Genomic DNA, 22,601 nt, shown 5'->3' with positions numbered 1-22,601 from the left:
ATTTCATTTTATTTCAATTCATAATTTAGTTAAATTATTAATGTTCAATTAATAGCTTTGTTTTAATTAACAACAAGGCTGATTTAGAAGTATAATTACTCTTTTTAATTAGTATATTTTAAATATTTTAAAGGAGCGATTGACGCTTACCCGCAGCAGCTTTCTCAATGTAGTGCAGCTCATTGTAGAAAATGCTCACAATAGGATATTTCTCCTTCACCACATTGGCTATGTAGTGCAAAAGCGTCAGTTTCCTGTCTGTGGACTTAGTCTCCAACAGCTGAAAGCAAGATGCATTACAGTATTATAATTAAGCTAAATAATGTTTCAGAAAAAACGGGTTATGAGATGTAATAAGTTACCAGATCCAAGCTCTGAAGTTTAAAGCCATAAACAGCTCCTCTCTTACTACTGTTCATATAATTCCCCAGGGCCAAAATGATCTGAGATGAGAGAGGTCACATACTTAATTACAAGTAAGACTGTAAAATGGCAAGAGACTCTGTGATGTTAAAGTTTTAGTGGCTTACCTCAAGGATTTTCTTTAACTTCTGTGATGATTTTATGGATACGGATGCTGCTATGATAGCGTGAAGTTGCTGTAGGAAAAACAGCGACAGCAAAGGACAAATTTATAAACGCATTTCAGATTTTCAGAATCATTTTAGATATTCAAAACAGTGTCACATCATTCAGTTTCACCATTTTTTGTTCCTCTATTTCTCTATCCACTTTACCGGTGTGAGCATTTGCAGGCTATCACTGTAGTTGCCCATGAAGGCCATGATGGTCATCCGCTGTGGCAGTCTTTCGATCTTGCTGAAGAGCATCATGAACCGGTCCTCATCAGTGAGCCCGTCCATTGGCCGTCGCTCCCGCTCATACTGGCGGAGCACCTTCACCTCAGTTTCAGTGGGCATGAACCGCATCATACACTCCACGAAATCCACAGGCAATGTACGTAGGTCAAACCTGAGCGGATGAGAGAAATTGATCAGAGTAGTATAAAAAAACAAATCCCCACCAAAATACGTCAGAACGTAGGCTCACTATTGGCCGACGCTGGTCATGTGTGCGATGCTGGCCAATAGTGAGCCTACGTTCTGACGTACAACCCAGAAGCGCTGCGCTGTTACATTACGTGAACTCACTCAGAGGCCCTCACAGAAGAAAATGAATAGTTGAATAAAGTTGTTCTTTTCGGGGTGTTTTGCGCACAAAAAGTATTCTCGTCGCTTAATAAACTTAATGTTGAGCCACTGTAGTCACTTGGACTATTTTAACGATGTCTTTACTAACTTTTCTGGGCTGGTAGATGAAATTACATAGAAGCCTATAAAGGAGTGAGCCAGCTCTCAGATTTCATCAAAAATATCTTAATTTGTGTTCCGAAGATGAACGAAAGTCTTACGGGGTTGGAACAACATGAGGGTGAGTAATTACTGACAGAATGTTCATTTTTGTGTGAACTAACCCTTTAAGCAGATAAACAAGAACAATCCCGCAGTTGTACACACAATCTCACTGAGAATATGGTTCATCTTTATCTTGAGATTTGAGGCAAAGGGGAACTTACGTCTGGATTGCTTTGCATATCTCCTCCGGGCTCTTCCCTGCCTTGCGGAGTGTGATGGCGAGGTTTTTGGCTCTGTTAGCCTCCAGAAGAGATACTTTATTGGGGCCCTTTTGAGGAGCCTTCTGCTTTTGCATCGTCATGTCAACAGCAGGGCCCTGGGCTTTGGTCTTAAACATTTCCTCAAACTCATCCACGTTCAAATCCTACAAACCAAAGCATCCTATTAAAGAGCTATCCACAGCACTCCTTGAACTCAACAGTTTTGTGTTCAAAAACACAGATGGACCCACCAAAAATGCAAACCTCATTAAAAAATTAAAAAATCCCGCCCCACATTTTTTCATCATTAAACCTACTGTTTCACCTGGAAATTCATCAGATTATTGAAGTACAACAAGTTGCGAAAGGCATTTTAGTATGTCGTTGTTTGCCATTTCAGTGGCAATAGTTAAAGAATGTACTTTTAAAAACAAGTTGAAACTAAACTGAGCATCTACCTATTATTTAGAAGTAACTCAAACAGAAATATGATAATGAAGTAGACCAGCATGGTGATATAATACATGCAGAATTGATAGAGATCACACTTTTAACACGTGTAGTGCTGTAGACAAATACCTCCAGGATCCTCTCATCATCGATTTCATTGAAGACAGTGCCGTTGATCTGATTTGGTTTCAGAGCCACCCAATTGAACACTGGCAAGCGGAACTTGGTTTTGATTGGCTTTTTAATTTTCACAGCTGCCAAGGAAGAAAAGAGGCCTGTGACTACCCAAGCATCTACTAACTACTCAATGAGATTAAAATGAACGCAATCACAAGAATGGATGATAACATGTTAAGCAAAGACACACAACACACAATATGACTAGGGATGCAGCGAAATGAAAATTCTGGGCCGAAACGGAAAATTCTGGATGCACTTGGCTGAAAACCGAAACTAAAAATGTATTTCTTATTTTGAATTTATATTTATATATATATATATATATATACATTTTTATTATTGTTAGACTTTTAAATTAAATGCAATCATTTTACTGAATAAAAAAAAAAAACACTACAAGTCAATAAAATAAAATATTTAAAATGACACAAAATTGACAGAAAAAAGCCCTATATTAAAATAATATTAAATATCAATATATTATTCTTCATTCAGTTCTATGCAACATAATCCGATTTAACAGATTTTTGTTCAATTATCAAAATATAATTGGCAGCATATTTTCAAAAAACGAAAATGCTATTTTCGGCCGATAATTTTCGGTGCATCCCTAAATATGACTAGATCGTGACAGCAAATGGTGGCTATGACAAATTTCAGGAAACCTACAGAAGAGCTTGATTGGTCCATCTTTGAGGGCAGGAGAAAAAGAGTAGATAAAAACAAATGTTTAGAGAGTTGTAAAGGACAAAAGTCTAGAAAGAGAAAGCAGAAAATGCTTGTAGGCGCTAAGAAGTGCTAAACAAAATTCCACAAAAGATTGGACAATTACACTACCAGTCAAAAGTTTTGAATAATTAAGATTTAGTTTTTTTGTCGAAAAAAAAAGAATAAGTATTTTTGAAAGAAGTCTCTAATGCTCACCAAGTCTCATTTATTTGATCAAAAATACAGTAAAAATAATAAGTAACTGTAAAATATTAATACCATTTAAGATAAGTGTCCTATTTTAAAATGTAATTTATTCCTGTGACAGTAAAGCTGAATTTTCAGCATCATTGCTCCAGTCTTTAATGTCACATGATCCATCAGAAATCATTTTAACATGCTGATTAGTGCTCTATTATTGGCGCTCAATTATTAATTATGAGCACAAAATTTTGACCAGTGGTGCATTTAAGAAAAAAACACTTTACAATAAGGTTCCATTTGTTAACATTCGTAAACTACATTGTTTAACATGTACTAACAATGAAAAATACTTGTAAATCATTTATATATCTCAGTTACTGTTATTTTAACATTTACTAATACATTATTAAAATCAAAGGTTTTATCTGTTAAAATTATTTAATGAACCTGAGCTGACAAACTAATAATGAACAGTTGTATTTTTACCTTAACAAAAATTAATACATACTGTAACATATGTATTGCTCGTTGTTAGTTAAAGCATTAACTAATGTTAATGAATGGAACATTATTGTAAAGTGTTACCGAAAAAATATGATTCAAAACAGAAAAAAGAAAAAAAAAGAAAATCATAAATCATAAATCTGCAATGACCTCCACACTGAAACACTCACGTACACACACACACACACATACCTGTCAAGCCAGAGTTGAATATGACAGTGGGAGTGCCGCAGCCTGGGAGAGGAGGAGCACAAGGAGGGGGAGGTGGAGGTAAGGGGGCAGAGATCTCGATCGAATGCCCAGGAGGTGGAGGTGGTGGAGGAGGTGGTGGTGGAGGAGGAGGAGGTGGTGGCGGTGCGAGAGCTGCCGATGACTCGTTAGAAACTACAGGAAAAGAAGAGACAGTGTTGGCCACTAACACTAAAATAATTAACTGAAGACAACAAGCTTGAGCACGCTTCTGTAACAAAGAATTACTAATTAGAAGAGATTGAATAATAATAGGTTTGGATATTTACACGTTTCTACTCAACGTGGCTTTATACAATTGCGCCCACAAACTAACAGTGTTTGTTGGCACAGTCATTATGCAGCTCTGTTGAATCACTGGCTGCAAACACATTGCTCATAGTAAAAGCAGAGTAATATAGTCAGTGCTCGAAGTGGGATGGATTTCAACTGAGGGGGACGCAACCTCCCCCTCCACTCCACTTCAAGCACTGAAAATAGTGGTATGTTAGGTACTTCGCTAGTTAGGCAGTGGTCATGTAACGTAGCATCAGAAACAGATTATTAATTGTTCATAAACAAAGACTAAAAAAGATGGATGACGTGTGTCCACTCAGCATGTTTTGGCTTCACTTTTCAGGACGTGTGCGGCACACTTGTCCATGAACAATTCATCACAAAATTGGCCTAAGAATGTTCTTTTTTTTTTATTGTTAAAATTGCTACTTTTATATAGCATGGATGCATTAAACTGACCAAAAGTGACATTAAACATAATTCACTTTGAAATAAATTTTTGGTATGTTTTAGCTTACCTCAAGGGCATCCAAGATGTAGGTGTCTTTTTTTCCGCAGTAGTTTCAATTTTGATATTTTTAGGTCAAACCGTTCTTGTCTGTCAGTCATATAATGCAGGTCGATGGTCATTATCTCAAAGAGCATGCACAGAGTCCAAATTAAAACAATTCCCCGTCGTCCAAATTAAACAATTCCCCATCGTAAGTACACATTGATGGCCTAAGACACGAAACGAGCGGTTTGTGTGAGAAAACGAACAGTATTTATATCGTTTTTACCTCTTATACACAGCCACGTCCAAGTGATCTGATCTGACGTGTACGCAGACTGGTGCATAGATATATACACTAGATGTCGCCTTAAAGACATTCGTTCCAATGAACTGCCGTAGACAAGGCGACATCTAGTGTATATATCTATGCACCAGTCTGCGCACACATCAGATCAGATTACTTGGACATGGCTGTGTTCAAGAGGTAAAAACGATATAAATACTGTTCGTTTTCTCACACAAACCGCTCGTTTCGTGTCTTAGGCCATCAATGTGTCCTTACAATGGGGAATGGTTTAATTTGGACGACGGGGAATTATTTTAATTTGGACTCTGTGCATGCTCTTTGAGATAATGACCATAGACCTGCATTATATGACTGACAGACAAGAACGGTTTGACCTAAAAATATCAAAATTGAAACTACTGCGGAAAAAAAGACACCTACATCTTGGATGCCCTTGAGGTAAGCTAAAACATACCAAAAATTTATTTCAAAGTGAACTATCCCTTTAACTCATCTGAAATTAAAACACTAGTACTGTGTTGTTTAAAAATGAATATGAACTCTTCTTTGCATTACTCGAGAACTAAAAACATTACATCTTTTTTTATTTTGACCAATTGACATTTTCTGCAAAGAAATGCTCTAAATGACAATATATATATATTTTTTAATTTGGAAGAAATGTCATCAGTAGTTTCTTGAATAAATCAAAAATGTTTATTTTATTCAAACACACACCTATAAATAGTAAGTCCAAAGAAACTGACCATTTTGCAGTGGTCTGATTTTTTTCCAGAGCTTTGTTTATATAGTTGTAGCAATCATTTGTAAAAAAAAAAAAAAAAAAAAAAGCGGTAACACTTTAGGGTCCAATTCTCACTATTAACTAGTTGCTTATTAGGATGCATATTACTATGATATTGGCTGTTTATTAGTTATTATAAAGCACATATTAATGCCTGCATGATCATATTCTACATCCTTAATCGTACCCTATACCTAAACTTAATTATTGCTTATTAATAGTTAATAAGGTAGTTAAGAGTTTATTGAGGCAAAAGTCATAGTTAATAGTTAGTTAATAGTGAGAATTGGACCCTAATCTAAAGTGTGACCAAAAAAGCATTCAGAAATTGCATATCAGTTATTGGAAAAATTGGTCGATCTCTATTTACTGCCCATTTAAACATTTAGTTCTCAGGCCCTGTAAATTTAAGCAACACCACTGTTTGAACCCAAGACCTTTGACCATTAAGCCTGGGACACAACAAACTGACTTCAAGGAACTAGCGGTGATAAAAGCCAACTGTATTGTCACTTCACATCTGCTGCGTCTCGGCCAAAAAGCTGCGTTTGAACACACCAAAAGGACTAAAGGCGATTGTAAACTAGCATGTGCGTTCTGCGTCTGCGTGTAAGTAAATATCTGTCTATATCAGCAGGTATCAATGACGTATTTTCGTCATTCAAAAAGGGAAACCAAAACTAGGACTTCAGATATACAAACGGTAAACAAAGCAAAGTTTGCTTACCATTTTGAATTTCAATCACGCTGATCACTTTCTTCATTCTAGTCCTCTCATGTTATTATATATCGTACATTCAAATGCTCAGGTATGATGTAAAATTATAACAGCCTTCTGTCTGTGTACCCTTCTTGACTTTGCTCGCTTTCATCACTTTCGCTTTTATTCTCGTGCACTGAATCGTTCGCTAAGCTGAACAGCCAATTAGAGTTCTCTCTCTCACTGAGGGCCCGACGCCGATTCAACATGCTGAATCGCCTAAAAAAAACTCAGACGGCATCTGACTAGAGCCAATGGTGCAGAACTCAAAAAACAAAACAATAATGGCCCAACGGCCAACTGTCGGCTTGGTGTGTCTCAGCCTTTAGGCTACACCATCCCATTGAAAGGCAATTATGGCATTCACATTGGGCAAAACTCATTAATTATCTTTAGTTGTAGAAAGATGTGCTCTGAACTATTACTCACCAGAGGAACATGCCATTGGAGGTGGTGGAGGGGGAGGAGGAGGAGGTGTAGCCATTGCTCGAAGGGTGCCTGTCTGGGAAGTGCTGCCAGAGCTGTACGCTGCACAGGCTCCGGCCAGGGCCATGGCATCAGGGCAGGGAGAAAGAGCCATGGGTTGAGGAGGTGAAGGCAGCGGAGACACATCTCCTTCCCCATCTCCCTCACCCCTCACCTGGATCTGGAGACTGCCTCGGCGCTCTAGCTCATTGATTTTCTTCTCCAGCGTGGACTGCCTCTGAATGGTCTCGTCCTTCTCACGAACGATCCGCCGGAGCGTGTGAACTTGTGAGCTGGCGTCCCGGTACACAGACTGGATTGCATGTGCACACAGACACACAAACAGAGAAATTGAGCATGACAAAAAATGCATTAAAGCATCCAATGTTATTAAACAAATTACTAAGTTACCATAGTCATTTTATTTATAGAAGTTCATGAAATGTCAATCCATTATACTTTAAAATCAAATTACGTCCAATTGATCAAATTAACTAATACAGATATCTATATTTATGAAATTTAAATATACAAATATGACTACATAGTTTGGCTGCTGTGTTGTTACGTTATTGGTAACCAAAACTAAAAGTACAACTATTAAAAATTGTGTGTTTTACACAAAATAAAGCTAAAATAAAATAGAATATAAATATTAGATGACAAACTTGAAAAAATTTAAGTATAGCCTTGACAACTTGATGAAACAAAAGAATTTAAGTACTAAATTACTAAAACTAAAATAAAAAAGTAAAACTAAATAGAATATTAAAAAAAAACAATAAAAATGACAAAATAACTATATTACTAATACTTGAAAACTGAAAAAAATAAAAGGTAATTCAAAATATTAATAAATACTAGGGTAATACTTTACAATAAGGTTCATTAGTTAACATTAATGCATTAACTAACATGAACTAACAATGAACAATACATTTGTTACAGTATTTATTAATCTTTGTTAATATTGTTAATAAAAATGTTAATTGTTTGTTCATGTTAGTTCACATTGAAATACAACCTTTGATTTTAATAACAATGTATTAGTAAATGTTGAAATGATATTTATAGTAATAAATGCTGAAGAAGTATTGTTCATTCTTAGTTCATGTTAACTAAGGTAGTTAATTAATGTTAACTAATGAACCTTATTGTATGTAAAGTGTTACCAATATTATAGTAGTACATAAATAATACTAATCTAACACTGACTTGCACTAAACGAATGGGTTAAATTGACAGCCCTGTTCTTCTAATTGTTTCATATTATTCAATTTATTTATTTTGTGCAAAAGTAAAATGTAATATGTTGACAGGTTGTTATAAATCATTTGATGATATCCAAACTGGTGGTGTGATACTGACCCGGACGGCATCCAACTCTTTGTTCTTCTGCATCAACTGCTTCTCAAGCTCCACGATTTTAGACATGGCCTCATTCTCTGTTTCTAAGAGTTTGTCGGCCATCTGCCATCATGAAAAAGAGACAGAATGAGATAGAGGAAAGATGCTGCAGCATTCAAACTAAAGTTAAAAGACTTAAACACCAAAAAGGACTCAAATTGTGTGAATGAGTAGCCTGGGAAAACCCAGACAACTTCCGGCAAATTTTGATTTGCTCTGCAAGTAGTCTGGCAAAGAGCTCATTCAAGCCCATTTCTAATCCTTCGAAATCGCGGCACCAATCAGAAACGTTGGGGCGGGCTTTACACGATGACGATCGCTCTGATTGGTTTTAGGTCTATCCAATCCAGAGGCATTTGAGCGACGTCCGTTGGTGAAGCGCAGCAACTTTTAAATGCATATTAAAATTGCAAACACATGAGGACAGTCTCCAAGAAAGACCCACTGGCAGATGAACGTGTATACTACATTTCTCTCCGAAACGGTAGGAAATGAAATTAGATTTAATAGAGGATTTTAACTGTGACAAGATGATTGACAGGGCAGTTTACATGACAGGATGCACGCGACAGATCCGTCCGATAAAGATGACGAAGTAGTATGTCCCAAAGCTTGCCTACTTTTTTTGCTACACATTCAAAAGTAAATACCTTTTCTTCACAAAAAGAGTACATACTTTTATGGCGTAGTGTAACTTAGGCGAATTGGGATGCAGCATATGGCTTTACACGATGACGATCGCTCTGATTGGTTTTAGGTCTATTCAATTGTGCCCAGAGGCATTTGAGCGACGTCCGTTGGTGACGCCCCTTTGGAAATGAGTTATTAATGAAGCTTTGCCAGACCATAACTCAGTTACTACTGAGAATGGTCTGGTTTTAACCAGGCTAGTGAATGAGGAATCAGTTCTGGAAAAGACTAAGAGAAAAGGGTGGTGGCGTTTATGCTTTCGCTCACATGTGAGAGATTCTCCTCCAGTTCCTCCACACGTTCAAGGGCAGCGTTTTTGGTCTCTGCGTCTTCTAGAAGCGTCCCCACATCAAACAGGTTATCCAAGTATGCCTGGATCTGCACTTTGAGTTTATCACTTTCAGTGTGCTTCAGCCTCTGTGCACAGAAACACCATCAGTTTCTGAGTGAGCGTAAAGAGAATACACTTTCAGCACTTTGATTAGTTTCATACCTCTAGATAGTCATCCAAAGCGAGCTTGGTGAAGTCGTACTGGAGGTGAACTCTGAAGTTCATGTCCTCTACTGAGTGCACCACAATATTGATGAACTGCATGCACGCCACCTGAGTCACGAACAGGGAATGATGATGAGATATGACATCAGCAGTGGTGAGAGCATGACAGTTTAAAAGGCACTCCAGAGGACAGAGGAAGGACTCTGTAATATAGACCCACCATGAAATCAATATTGTTGTCTTCATTTTTGAAATGTTCCATCAATTTCTCAAACCTTTGGGATTCCGAGCAGACCTGAGAAACACAAAACACAAGTTATATTTTAATAACATACAGGAAACAACATTGTGCATTTTAAATTCTGACAGTTTGCTAGCTTTTTGTTTTAAATAGTTTTGTAGAAGTCCCGTCTTAAACATATGATTAATTAAATACCTATGTGTACTTTCTTTGTGTGTGAAATGCATTTATTGAAGCTCAACAACTGAAATATCACCCAAGAGTGAAACACTTTCATTCATATATTAATGCAAACTCCAACCGAGGACTGCAAACCAACAGCAAAAACATACCGGTATGTAAGATTAGATCCATAAAGTGTGGGGACTGTTTTATTGATTATTGCAGATTTTCATTATTGCATTGTATTTCCTGTGCTGTTTGTGAATGTTTTATTTTTGCTGCTGTCAAATCCAATTATTAAAAAATAATTTGTTTTCCTTACTTTAAAATAAATGGAATGCATTAACTACATAAAATGTATCAAATTAATTGATTGATTCAATATTTTCCAGCCAGTTTTTATTAACATCCAGTTTTGAGATGTAAAGGAATTATTTAATGCAATATCAGTATTACTAAGCATAAAAATATGATGGCTACAGTTATTATAAAAAACAAAACAAAAAAACAATTTGAATGTGCATCAGATTGAAGTAAATAAAATGTATAAATTACGGTAAAATATCCTTTTTTTTACCTCTTTGAAATGATCAAAAGCAGCAAGGATGATCTCATGTCCACCTCTGACCAGACACACAGCAGCTAGAAGCTCCAGAACCAGGGCTTTGGTCCTGCACAATGGAGACAAAATTATACTTAAAGAAACCAAACCTGCACAAAATTCTTTGTGCTACAAACTGTGATTAAAACATTCCAAGGAAAAATTAAAGATTCCAAATGCAACCAATCAAGAAATCTCCAAGGGGCAGGTCAAGTGATCCTATTGGTTTTACAGATGGCAAATTACATTGGAATTATCCTACCTATACAAGGGACTATTCATGGACGTTTTATTTAACGGCATTGAAGGATTGTGTATCACAGTCTTTGGGAATAGTCTCAGTTACAAACTGTTATCTTCTATTGACCTTAATCAGCACAAATGACAGACAATTCATCTATTTATAGCTTAAGTTTCCAAAGAACACCCCTTCCAAAAAAGGTCTTTGATCAAATGTAATAGCTTGACGGTTTGGATGAAAGCCTTAACAGATAAGAGGGTTCTCATCAACTATTTGAGAGGTTTAAACACAGAAACTGGAGAAACGTTTGAGGGCAATGATAAAGTCTTCAAATATATACTGGTTAATAGAAACCAGCATGCACTGGTGTGTGTGGTGTTACCTGGGATTTTTGTTGTTAAGGCTCAGAGCAATTTCATTGACAGCATGGGGGTGGGACATGACCATGTTGAATCCATACTTCAGACAAAGAGTGTGTGATATAGACAAGGGGAAAACAAAAAGAGATTCAAATAAATTTGAAAAACCAGCTGAACAAAATTAAATACTTTCATAATCTGCTTACCTGGTAGTTCATAATAGCTCTGAGACACATGATGCAGACATGAACGTCATCTTTTTTACACACCAAACGGGAGTTCTTCAGAGTTCTGCGACTGGGCAAAGTATTAGACCTGAGATAGCAATAAAAAGTTAAGGGCTGTCTTGTAAAAAATCGTTTCCAATTTTCAGAATGAACACAAATGTGTTTGTTTGTGAGCGTCTACCTTAAGGAGTGCCGTGTGGATCGTGGTATGCTGCTGCCGCTAATCGGTGATGGTAGATTACTGTCACCATGGAGATCTTCTATAGACCTGCTCCAGGGGGTATCTACGGAAATCTCACCTGTGGTGCTCTCCGTTATATCTCCATCAAACCTGAGAGAGAATAAGAGTATTGTATAAAGCATAAACAATACACAAACTACGTGTCATTTTGGTTTCCAAAAGTTCTACAAAACATTATGTCCTCCCGACTTCTCGTTGAGAAAGTATGCTTAGTTAAAGGAATTATTTGTTACCTGTCGAGGTAACAAATGACTTTGGTCTTTGAAATTTTTTGTATTTCATTGCTAAAATCACTTGAAGGGGGCATATACAAGGAAAACAACAAAGGGCCTAAAATGGAACCTTGAAGCACACCATACTTTACAATTGTTTTGGCAGTTTTTCTTTTACGTACACACACACTCAATCTGACAGGTAGGAACTAAACTAAACCAGGCCTGTCTATGAATGCCAACAGGATACTTAAGGCCATTCAAAAGAGTGGTTCTATAGTATCAAATGCTAGCCTAACCAGTCTTAATATAGTGACTATGCAAGAGGCCCTTAGAGCTGCACTAGCATTACTTCAATTCCTTTTCCTACACCTTAGGACAGTGTTTCTCAGCTCCAGTCCTGGAAACCTACCTACCACAGTAGCTGTGTTTACATAGACCCCATTTGTGATCAGACTAGAAGCACAGTCATAATAAAAAAAAGTAATATGTAACCACGACATTTGTAAATTGTTTGGATTGTATAATTGTTTGGTTTAAACCGTATCTAATCTTTTCAAGGACATTGAAACATTAAATCAGATTGAAAACAGAAAACTGGAAAGTTCTGCGCACAGAAATGGCGTTATGACATATGACACACGTAACAAGCTGCTGTTGTAGTTGAATATAGTGTCATAAATGACTGACGTGTCAATCTAAAATTCTCCTTCTACTCATCGCCTGTGAAATGGTGCAGGACAACCTTGTCACACCAGTCTTTTCTTTGGACACTCGTCCACAGACGCCTTTGTGCGCAGGAATGGGTGTTTTTACTGCTTGATAAACAGGGAAAAAACAGCAGAAAACTGAATATTTGTGCAGTGTGTGAATGTCAAAAGATCAAATCCAAGCTTGTCGCACACAAACACGTGCACATCAACCTGATCTCTTTTGTAGCGTTCATTTAAACACTATGTTCAGATTCATCAATCGTAATGATTTTATGATCTCTGAATTAAACAAAAGGTGTTCATGTAAACATAGCTAGTGTTTTTGATGTCTCACTAATTAAAACACCTGATTCAATTCATCAGTTTCTTAGTGTGTTGAATATAAGGAGAAATCTAAAACATTCTGTGAGGTGGCTTCTGAGGACTGGAGTTGAGAAACAATGAAAGTAATGTTAGTGCTTCTAATAAAGAATGGATCAATAGTTCCCAGCCTACAGAATAAATGTAGCAGGATTAGTAGCGGACTATGGGGATTTAAATATAAGCCTGGCTAAACAGATGAGTTTTAAAGTCTAGAGTTTGTGGACACCCATGCCAAGTTTCAGTAGACCCTGTCATGCCTGGATTCAGCCCTGGCTCAGCATCAACCCACACTAGGGATGGGTACCGAAACCCGGTATTAAACGGGCCCCGGTGCTGAATTTTGAAAGACCGCTGGATCGTTAAGCTCGGACGTTATCGGTTCTGCTGTCGGTACTGGAGAAATTATGAAAGTACACGTGCTATTTATTATTGCTATTAAGAAATTATTATCTTGCGAATTTAATCTCGCCAGCCACTTCTATATATAATAATATTGAACCATTTGTCTGTGATGCATTTTTGCTAAAGAGAGAGAGAGAGTGTGTGTGTGTGTGTATGTGTGTGTGTGTGTGTGTGTGTGTGTGTGTGTGTGTGTGTGTGAGAGAGAGAGAGAGAGAGAGAGGGAGAGAGAGAGAGAGAGAGAGAGAGAGAGAGAGAGAGAGAGAGAGAGCGATCTTTCACGCAAAGCCACGGCGCGCGTAACACAACAGCCCTGCTTAATGAGTGACGATGAGGACAGAACATTCAAAAGGTTACACTTTAGATCTTTGATAGTAAACTAATTTTATTTTAGATTTAGATTTTGGCTTCCAATGATTATAAAAAAGAAGATATTTGAGGTGTAACCATTAAAAACTAAAGCCACATTCTCTCCAGCGCAACTTCCTTCCCTTCACAGAGCGATGCGCTGTCATTTCTCCCTAAAACCCAAAAGTAACGTCAGAATCTGCACGATCGGTGATTGTTGTAAAATGTAGTCTATACTTTTGCTAAACTGCGGGACGCGTTTGATAATAAAAGGCTATTAAAAGTACCAAAATTGACGCAATAGACGCTGTTCCAAAATGCGGCGCGCGCTCTGAAACACCGCAACGAGACAAGCAACGTATATTTTGGGCTTCGTGTGCGCATCTAAACGATCAAATACACAAATATGTCAAAATGGCCGTCTTGGAGATTTACTTAAACAGTTTATTCACTTAAATACAGTTTATGTCTTAAATCGGCGTAAATAGTTGGGAGAAAATATGAGGCTTAATAATGATTAGATCTGCATTTGGTCTTAAAGAGGCAGCAGTCTAATAATCCTGCTGACGATTGCTCCATTAATGTGAATCAAACAACAAAAGGCAAAGAGAAAATCAGTCACAGCTCTTGAATGTTATAAGCTTTAATCTATCTATGATAAACTATGCAGTGTTATTTTACATCTGACTTTATTAGATGTCTTTTTAACCCATATTACTCCTGAACAGTAATGTCAGTGGACATTACTGAAATTAAAGCACTGGGTATATAATTTGTATATTTGTTTTATTGTATACTTTTTTGTTTGACCATGTGTTTGTACTTTGTTTTTGGCGTCCTGTCTGTCTATATAAAACACAAAAGCCAGCACCCTTCTGCATAACATACATGTTTTATTTGTTTTGTTAAAGCATTGCTTTTTCTTTTGCTATAGATATTTATTTTACATTTCAAAATATAAAGCAATATTAATTATGTTCTAAATAATTTTTTCCCCTTTTTTTAATATAACAAAAAGAACCGATAAGAATACCGTTAAAGTACCGGATCGATAAGGAGTATCGGTAAGAGTAGTAATACCGTTAAAACCTTAACGATACCCATCCCTAACCCACACTTGAACTTATTATTATCACTTGAGCAATATTTAACTGGCAAATATTATGAAAAATACTATGAGGCAAAATTAACGTTCATTTATTTTTAAGCTGACAAGGCATCTTAAAACTAATCATATCACAAGATGCTGAAATTATTCTAACTGTATACTATCTTGCTTTCACACTGATCTCAAAATACACCTTACACATTCCCATCCATCAAACCCTCCGTCACTGCTGAGAGATGCACTTATTTCATTCATTACTCCCATTCATTTGTCAGAAGCAACTGTGATCCAGCAGTGAGGTGACAAGATTTCAGCAACAACAGTCGACTTTTGTGACAACCCCTACCAATTTCAAGGTGTACTGAGATGGTAAGTGAGCAGTAAGCTTAAATCAAATATAAAAAGTTAAAAGAAACCAAAAGACAGCAGTAAAGACAAAAAACTGACTCAAATTAAGATTGACAAGAAAGAGGAACTACTTACGTTACAGCATACTGGGCAAAAGACAGGTACTCCACCAGTACATCAAGGCCTTTATTCTCCTCATTAAGAAACTCTCTCACCCACCTGTAAAGAACAAAACATTTAATAACTGAATACCTCAAAAGCCTGAAAATGAACTTAATTCACTGGGCTCACCCGATGTGATTGGTCCTAAGAGATATCTCCAGTTCTCTGAGCACCTGAGTTGACTCCTGAACTCGTCTCCTAAATTTCTGTGAAGAAATAGGAAGAGATGTCCATTTCTGAGCAAAAATGTTCTTAACTTAGGTGGACAGTTGCAAAAGCCAGTCACAGTGTGAAACCAATTGCATACAAGTTTAAATGTGACCCTTCTGGACTTTCAAAAGTTTTGATGCTAAATTTCCCCCAAATATGATAAACCCCTTTGTGAGGCAATCCCTTCCGAAAATATCAAGGCAGGTACATATTTTCATGTGTAAGACTCATTTGTAATGTGAAAAAAAGTTCAATATATTTAATTGCGTGTAAATTATTTACGTAAAAAAAAAAAAAAAAATTAAAACTGCTATATTTATTTATAAAAGAATTCTTGAGCTTGATGATATTTAAATTATCTTTTTAACCCACCCAAGAGTACTTTTACACTTATAGACTCAAAAGAATACATATCCATTTTTTGGAATTTTTATTATTATTTATTATTCTTTTTTACATTTATTCTAGTGCTGTCAATCGATAAAAAAATAACTGGATTAAACGTGATTAAAAACACAAGTTTTTAATATATTTTATAATGTAATAATTTCAGTTAATTCTCTAAATTACCGGTAATGTAGAAACAACATAAAGACAGTATGTTTTATATACTTGTTTAATGGCATCTTTTTATGAATGAAGGCCAGTATCACTGATATTAATACAGCTACTGATGTCTCGATAAATTATTTTTTTTTTAAACATTAATTATCGTCATTCAACATTGCAGTGTAATTATGGAATACATTATGCAATACTGGCATCACAAATGAGTCAAGGCTCATACCTCTTTCCCTGTGATTTCTTGCACCGCATATACAGAAGAGAGAGAGATATCTCTGATCATTAACAACTAGTCGTCCAGTTCGGTTCCGTACACACTGCATACAATTTTGTATATGCTTTGTCACTACCTGCATTTTACAGGAGTTAATTTGGTTGTAGAATACAGTTGTCACTCCTGTAAATTACTGAACTGTGTGTGAACAGAACAGGATTAAGCTCTAAAAAGGTGAAGTGAGGAAAAATGTTTGCTGTGTTTTACATGATTGTTATTCATTGTGTAATCTGATGTAATATGTGAACTGAAAATGTAATATATAGTAAAAAAAAAAAAAAAAAAAAAAAAGGTGGAGTGACAACCAATTTTAGCTGCAGTGTGTATGTGCCCCTTTAAATTCAATAAGGACTTCTGGATGGGACATTAAAATGAAGAGTTTGGAGTTTCTTCTATTACTTAGATGCAGCTGTAAAATATGCAGGAGACATTTCTCTTTGTAGCTATTGTCCCTATGCACACACTCAGACTTATTTGCATACATTATTAATTCAAGGCGTCTTTACACACACGTCATATACATGCTATCTGCAGTTTACTCAAAAACTTTAAGTGCCTTGCTTAAGGGCACAATGATGATCACCCCTTGCAGGGTTTTGGATACCAGACCTAGATCTTTAAAGGACAAGTTCGGTATTTTACACTTAAAGCCCTGTTTACAGATCGTATCTGATGAAATAGAACGGTTAAGATTAAAATTTGGACACATGCTGCTGTCCCGAGAATTTTAGGTTTATTTCGCTTCCCCCCACCCCCCACCCCCACAATGGTTGTCTATATGCACTGGAAGATTCCGTCCTAAAAACACATTAAACTTTCGTTTACAAAGACGTGAAACTCACCGAGTGGTCAGGGGGTGTTCACTGATATGTGCACTCAAAAATCGCTGAAAAAGATGCATTCCAACAGGTTTTATCGTAGTTTTTGTCCAACTCCATTGACTTAATAGGACGTGCTGTGAGACCGCAGCACCTTTACGGTATTACTCCGCCGCTTCTTCTTCTGCTTCTTCTGTGTATTCAATGAAATGCCCGTGGTTTGCTTGCAATTGGCAAAGGTGCATTATCGCCACCAACTGGGCTGGAGTGTCTATTATTCAAGCTCTCAACGGAAGAATCACGGGTGTGACGCGTTTGGCAAAATAGGTCCACAAAAGCGAAATAAACCTAAAATTCTCAGGACAGGAGCATATGTCCAAATTTTAATCTTAACCGTTCTATTTCATCAGATACGATCTGTAAACAGGGCTTTAAGTGTAAAATACCGAACTTGTCCTTTAAATCTCAGTGGTCTATTAACTTGGCAGAAGAGAAGTCATGGAGGTAGCGTGTGTAACATGAAGGAACTCACCTTCCTGGTAACAGCAGGGTCCAAAAAGCTTCTGAGCTTCTGAATGTATGTATGGGGAGGATTCTTCACTTGGAAGCGCTCCTATTAAGACACAAATGATGCTATATTTATATTATTTATATTTAACACTCCTCTTGAAGCAAGTTCAAACCCCTACCGAACTTCAACATAAAACATTTACTAAGCAAACCTCCTCTTCCGTTATCCTCTGATCTAATTCCAAATCATTCAACTCTTCACGGAGTCTCACTTTCACCCAATCGCTTCTGAACCACATTTCAGCCTTGAAATCATCATGGCAATTACTGAGATATGATCATTCATTATTTAGACAGCAGGCATTTCACACTCTTTCACCTCAACAAACATTTCCAGAGTCAGCCATACTCTCCTTCTCTTACGTCAGTGTAGCCATGGTGACATGATAGGGTGGATGTAGAGAGAATGTATTAATAAAGAATCTGTTTACTTAGTGGAGCTGTTATGATAAAGGAACTTTCCACTGTGTATATACACTTCAGGGTGATTATATATCTGCACTCATTTTTAGCTTGGATCAATATAAAGTGTTACAGACTTACAGGAAATGCAACAAAAATGACATTAACCAACTTTAAAAACACTGACAGACAATTAAATATGCTTTCTGTTATTTAATGACAGATAATAAAATAAGATATTTGGTTGATTGGAATCATTCTTGCAGTAAAGTATGCTAACAGGAATCAGAACTAAAGAAAATGAGGGGTCTCCTCCTGGGGAGAGAAACAAGAGATCTCAAGTATATTCCAGTGGTTGTTTATGTAATCGGTTGACCAGATCACAAGTGTCTCATGTCTTTTTTCCATTGACTAAAAACTCAAGAAACCACAACAGAGCACTTAAAAGCTCTTGCCACAAAGGGTTCTTGTGATATCAAGATCACATAAAAAATACAACATTACACTGAACATTGTATACACATGGTAACTGGAATTTTGCTATAGACATTATATTATAATATTTTTAACTTTCCAAGTCAAATGGTGTTTAGGGGGTCGTGCACACAGGCCGTCATTTTTGAAATGGAACAGTTTATTGAACACAGCAAAAAAAAAAAAAAGTTTTCTTTTGTTTTGCTGAGTATCATTTTTGTCATACATCAGGCTTTGATGGCTCATATAGTATGATATAAGAAAATATGAAGCTCAGAGGAGTGGGTGGGGGGGTCACTTCAGAGTAAAAAAATATGCAATTTGGTGCATTTTCTAATATTTTTGGGCCAAAATGAAGATGAAATTCTTCTGATAGCTTGTAATGTAAATCAATGAGATCTTTATAACAGTAAAGCAGACTACTTTCATGAAATGCATATAAATATCATTTTCACTCTGTATCTCCAAATAATGTCTCCGTAAGATGGATTCAAATGCTTAGTTTTTGTTATCAAAGCTCAGTCGTTTTTATGACGGGGGCAACTGTACAAATAAACGTTCCCCAAGAGCCTGATGTATCATATTTTTGATACTCACATAAAAAAACAAAAGTATGGATAATCAAGTAAACCCAAGTTGATTCAGTCCATTAAGTGTTCATCTTGAAATATTACTAACAATATAAAACTTATTCTTAACTTTTTTTTTTTTTTTTTAAAGTACCACAACCTGAAAGATGACATTTTTTAGAATTATACCAAAAAACCTTTTACTTGCTAAAAAAAACAATCCATCAATCAGACGACAGAAGGCTATGGTAGGTGTGTAGGTTTTTCAGCAAAACAAACATGTTGATAATTTAGAAGCCATACAAAGTTGCGTATCAAATATAAGGCAGGCTTTATAGGGTTAATATTGGGTATAATCAAGAATACAATTTTCTGTAAAAATAAAAAAAGAAGGTTGCAACAAGCTCTGACTATTAAGTACGGAAGTAACGGATTGTACTTGATCCGTACGGACCAGGCCCCACGGTTCAGATGGCATGCGATTCGCAAATTAATTGCAACGTTTAACCATCATAGAGTGAAAGTTTATAATTTGCAGAGGTTTTGTGTTGCCAGTTTAAACATTCAAGCGATTTTAAAACATTCCAGCACAAGAAGCAGCGAAAGAGAACTCAATTCGGTACTTGCGGTTTTTTATGCAAAATTGATTCCTCTTTCGCCCTGATCTCCTTGCGCTTAAACGGACATACACACAAAATGATGTCAAAATACCCGTCTCGGCAAGTATCCCCGTAAACACAGTCAGTTATGTCTGTAATGTTAATCACACAACAAAACAGCTAAACAAATATTTATCTATATATAATTTACACAGTGAACACTATAGTGTTATTTTACATTTAATTATTACATTCCTGAACCTGAATACTACTGTTAGATCCTTTATTTGTAACTTAGTTATATTGTATGTATCTATCTATCTATGCATGTAATTAGTGTAGTGTTTTTACTGACTGTTCACTTGTCTTTAGTAATGTTTGAACTTTAGTTAATCTGTTAGTTTTGGCTGTGGTATCGAAGTACTTGAAGTGTGCTTGGATGAAAAGCAAAGTTACATTGCCCCCCGACCCTCATTTCATTTTTTCCTTATCCGAAAAATGATCAGATTTGTAACTCAAAAACTGTAATGATCCGAAATATGTGTTTTGTGATCCATTACTACTATTAAGATGTGGTTATATAACAGTTCTATATAAAACTGCTTTCTGGCTTTTTAGAGACTCATTATGCAGAATGCATGGAAGCAGACTCTCTCACCTGATCACATATCAGCTCCCATTTTTTTTCATTGTCATACTGTCTAAGAAGCCTCACTTTATCCGGAGGAAGGTTCATAGAGTTCTGAGGAAGAAAGAGAGAAGAGTTAACATTCTTCTTTATCATGCACGGAAAGTTATTCTTTGCATACCATGTTCATCAAAAACACAAGTGATGAAAAGCTAACAGCTAGTTTTGAAATTCCTGAGACACCATGGATTGTTCTTTACAAGTTGTTCAAAAACAGAAAGTCAACAGCAGTGGATAACTCATTTACAATTGTGTCCAATCCGTCTAAACAGTTAATATCTCCAGAACAGCAACATTCTTCCCTGCAACTTCATACAGAATATCATGAGAATAAAAAAGGAAAGAATTTGATCAAAAAGCCAGTGCCTCCTTCAGACATGTAGATTTTTGAAAAGGACACCCAGTATGAGAGGGTCTTTCACACTAGGTAGTCATAGGAGCTCAGTTATAGAAACTAGCCACTAGGTCAGTCCCCCGAGAACTACATTTTCCCGGTTGCATTTGCACCGCCAGTAGAATCTCCGAAGTGATGTAAACCGCCAGACAGCGACGTTATTTAAGCGCGGCATTCAACAACGTCAACATCTGGTGGACAGTGGACTCCATGATCAGTTGAGATGTGCCTGGACTTTGGGGTTGGTTCAACTATCGCTGATTTCCATGTTTGTGGAGTAAGTATATGTAAACGAAGTGTTTACACGGATTTTAAAATTGTATGGCACGTGTTTGGACCATAAACGTACACTTACATCACTGGCAGTTCCTATTGTGCTGGGTTATACCCTACTCTCGAGTAGGAGCTAATTTAGTCTCCCTAAAAGACATTCCTATAACTAAAATCGTTCCCAGTTCCTGCTAAACACTCCAAATAGCTGGTACATCTGCAATAGTTATGGGAACTATAAACACCCCTATATTTTCTATCCACCATAACATTTTGAGAAAAATGTCTCCTTAGTGGTTTATACACGCATGTTACACACTTGGTCCATACACTTATTTTTTACAAATATTAACTAATATAATGGTATAATGGTAATATAACTGTATGTTTCAGTTGGTTATCTTTGATGGACTCAATTAAATTAATTTAAATGTAATTTAAGTTCATCCAATTAATTAAACTGATGCTATCAATCCATTATATTAGTTAATATTTGTAAAAAATAAGTGTATGGACCAAGTGTGTAACATGCGTGTATAAACCACTAAGGAGACATTTTTCTCAAAATGTTATGGTGGATAGAAAATATAGGGGTGTTTATAGTTCCCATAACTATTGCAGATGTACCAGCTATTTGGAGTGTTTAGCAGGAACTGGGAACGATTTTAGTTATAGGAATGTCTTTTAGGGAGACTAAATTAGCTCCTACTCGAGAGCTAATAGTTCGTTGTGTCTTTTTTTTCTTTTTACATTCTGTTCTTCTATTTGGGGAAAAATAGACTAAGTTCGATTCTAGATCTAGCCTAGATGATTATGAGAGAATAGCTCTGAACAGCTCTGATTCCAGTGGAAATCAAAGAGTCTGAGCATCAAATGAAAACACAAGAGCAATGGAAGAGGGTGAAGAGACTTGGGCGGCAAAAGTCAACTCTATTGGGACAGAATTTGTGATGCAAATCTGTGAAAACGAGGCAGCATTAACCGATTTGCATTCACTCCCCCCGCTCCATTTCTCCTCTCACAGACACGCCTACACACATGCACGATGCACACATTGCAAGAAGCAGTTATGCTGATTTGCAGACTTTTGACTTGGACTCTCAATGCACTGATTAGATCTGGACTGTTCTGAGAGAAGGTCTCTAATGTAAGCAAATTACATGTGTCTGTTTGGAAGACAATGAGTAAATCAAATCAGGGAGAAAAGTAACAGATGACCAATTCTAAGTGCATTGATTAAAGACCCTTGAGAACGTCACATGTTAAGCTTGTCAAAAGAATGCGGTTTTGAGTAGTCACATTAATCAAATCACTGTAGTTAAAGACATGAACAGCTAATATTAATGGGAAAACAGGTACGATCAAAGTCAAGGTACACTTTATTGATCTCAGAGGGGAAATGTAGGGGTCTCTGAGGGGAAATTTGTACCACTCCAAATGTTATTTTAATAGACTT

At 36.5% G+C, this 22,601-nt stretch overlaps 1 protein-coding gene across 3 annotated transcripts in view; it reads right to left on the bottom strand.

The window, feature by feature from the left end:
• Nucleotides 1-22,601, bottom strand: part of fmnl2b (formin-like 2b) — a 28,947-nt gene that overhangs the window by 5,145 nt on the left and 1,201 nt on the right. For 2 of the 3 annotated variants that reach the window (XM_082136722.1, XM_082136721.1), the window contains exons 2-21: nt 20,452-20,535; nt 17,712-17,792; nt 15,443-15,519; nt 15,287-15,370; nt 11,601-11,750; nt 11,399-11,507; nt 11,216-11,292; nt 10,569-10,662; nt 9,809-9,883; nt 9,586-9,696; nt 9,360-9,509; nt 8,364-8,465; nt 6,960-7,308; nt 3,854-4,045; nt 2,195-2,319; nt 1,577-1,779; nt 738-972; nt 531-599; nt 363-443; nt 151-280 (exon numbers count right to left, since the gene is read on the bottom strand). In XM_082136722.1, coding sequence (XP_081992848.1) covers nt 151-280; nt 363-443; nt 531-599; nt 738-972; nt 1,577-1,779; nt 2,195-2,319; nt 3,854-4,045; nt 6,960-7,308; nt 8,364-8,465; nt 9,360-9,509; nt 9,586-9,696; nt 9,809-9,883; nt 10,569-10,662; nt 11,216-11,292; nt 11,399-11,507; nt 11,601-11,750; nt 15,287-15,370; nt 15,443-15,519; nt 17,712-17,792; nt 20,452-20,535 — 2,578 coding nt within the window. Of the gene's footprint in view, nt 1-150; nt 281-362; nt 444-530; nt 600-737; nt 973-1,576; nt 1,780-2,194; nt 2,320-2,914; nt 2,936-3,853; nt 4,046-6,959; nt 7,309-8,363; nt 8,466-9,359; nt 9,510-9,585; nt 9,697-9,808; nt 9,884-10,568; nt 10,663-11,215; nt 11,293-11,398; nt 11,508-11,600; nt 11,751-15,286; nt 15,371-15,442; nt 15,520-17,711; nt 17,793-20,451; nt 20,536-22,601 lie in introns of all 3 variants that reach the window. The other variant, XM_082136720.1, reaches the window with a different exon arrangement.

Source organism: Leuciscus leuciscus (assembly GCF_965113295.1).
Source record: "Leuciscus leuciscus genome assembly, chromosome: 14".
NCBI lineage: Eukaryota > Metazoa > Chordata > Actinopteri > Cypriniformes > Leuciscidae > Leuciscus > Leuciscus leuciscus.
Note: the sequence above shows the minus strand (reverse complement) of the source record. Positions and strands in the feature narration are given on the sequence as shown.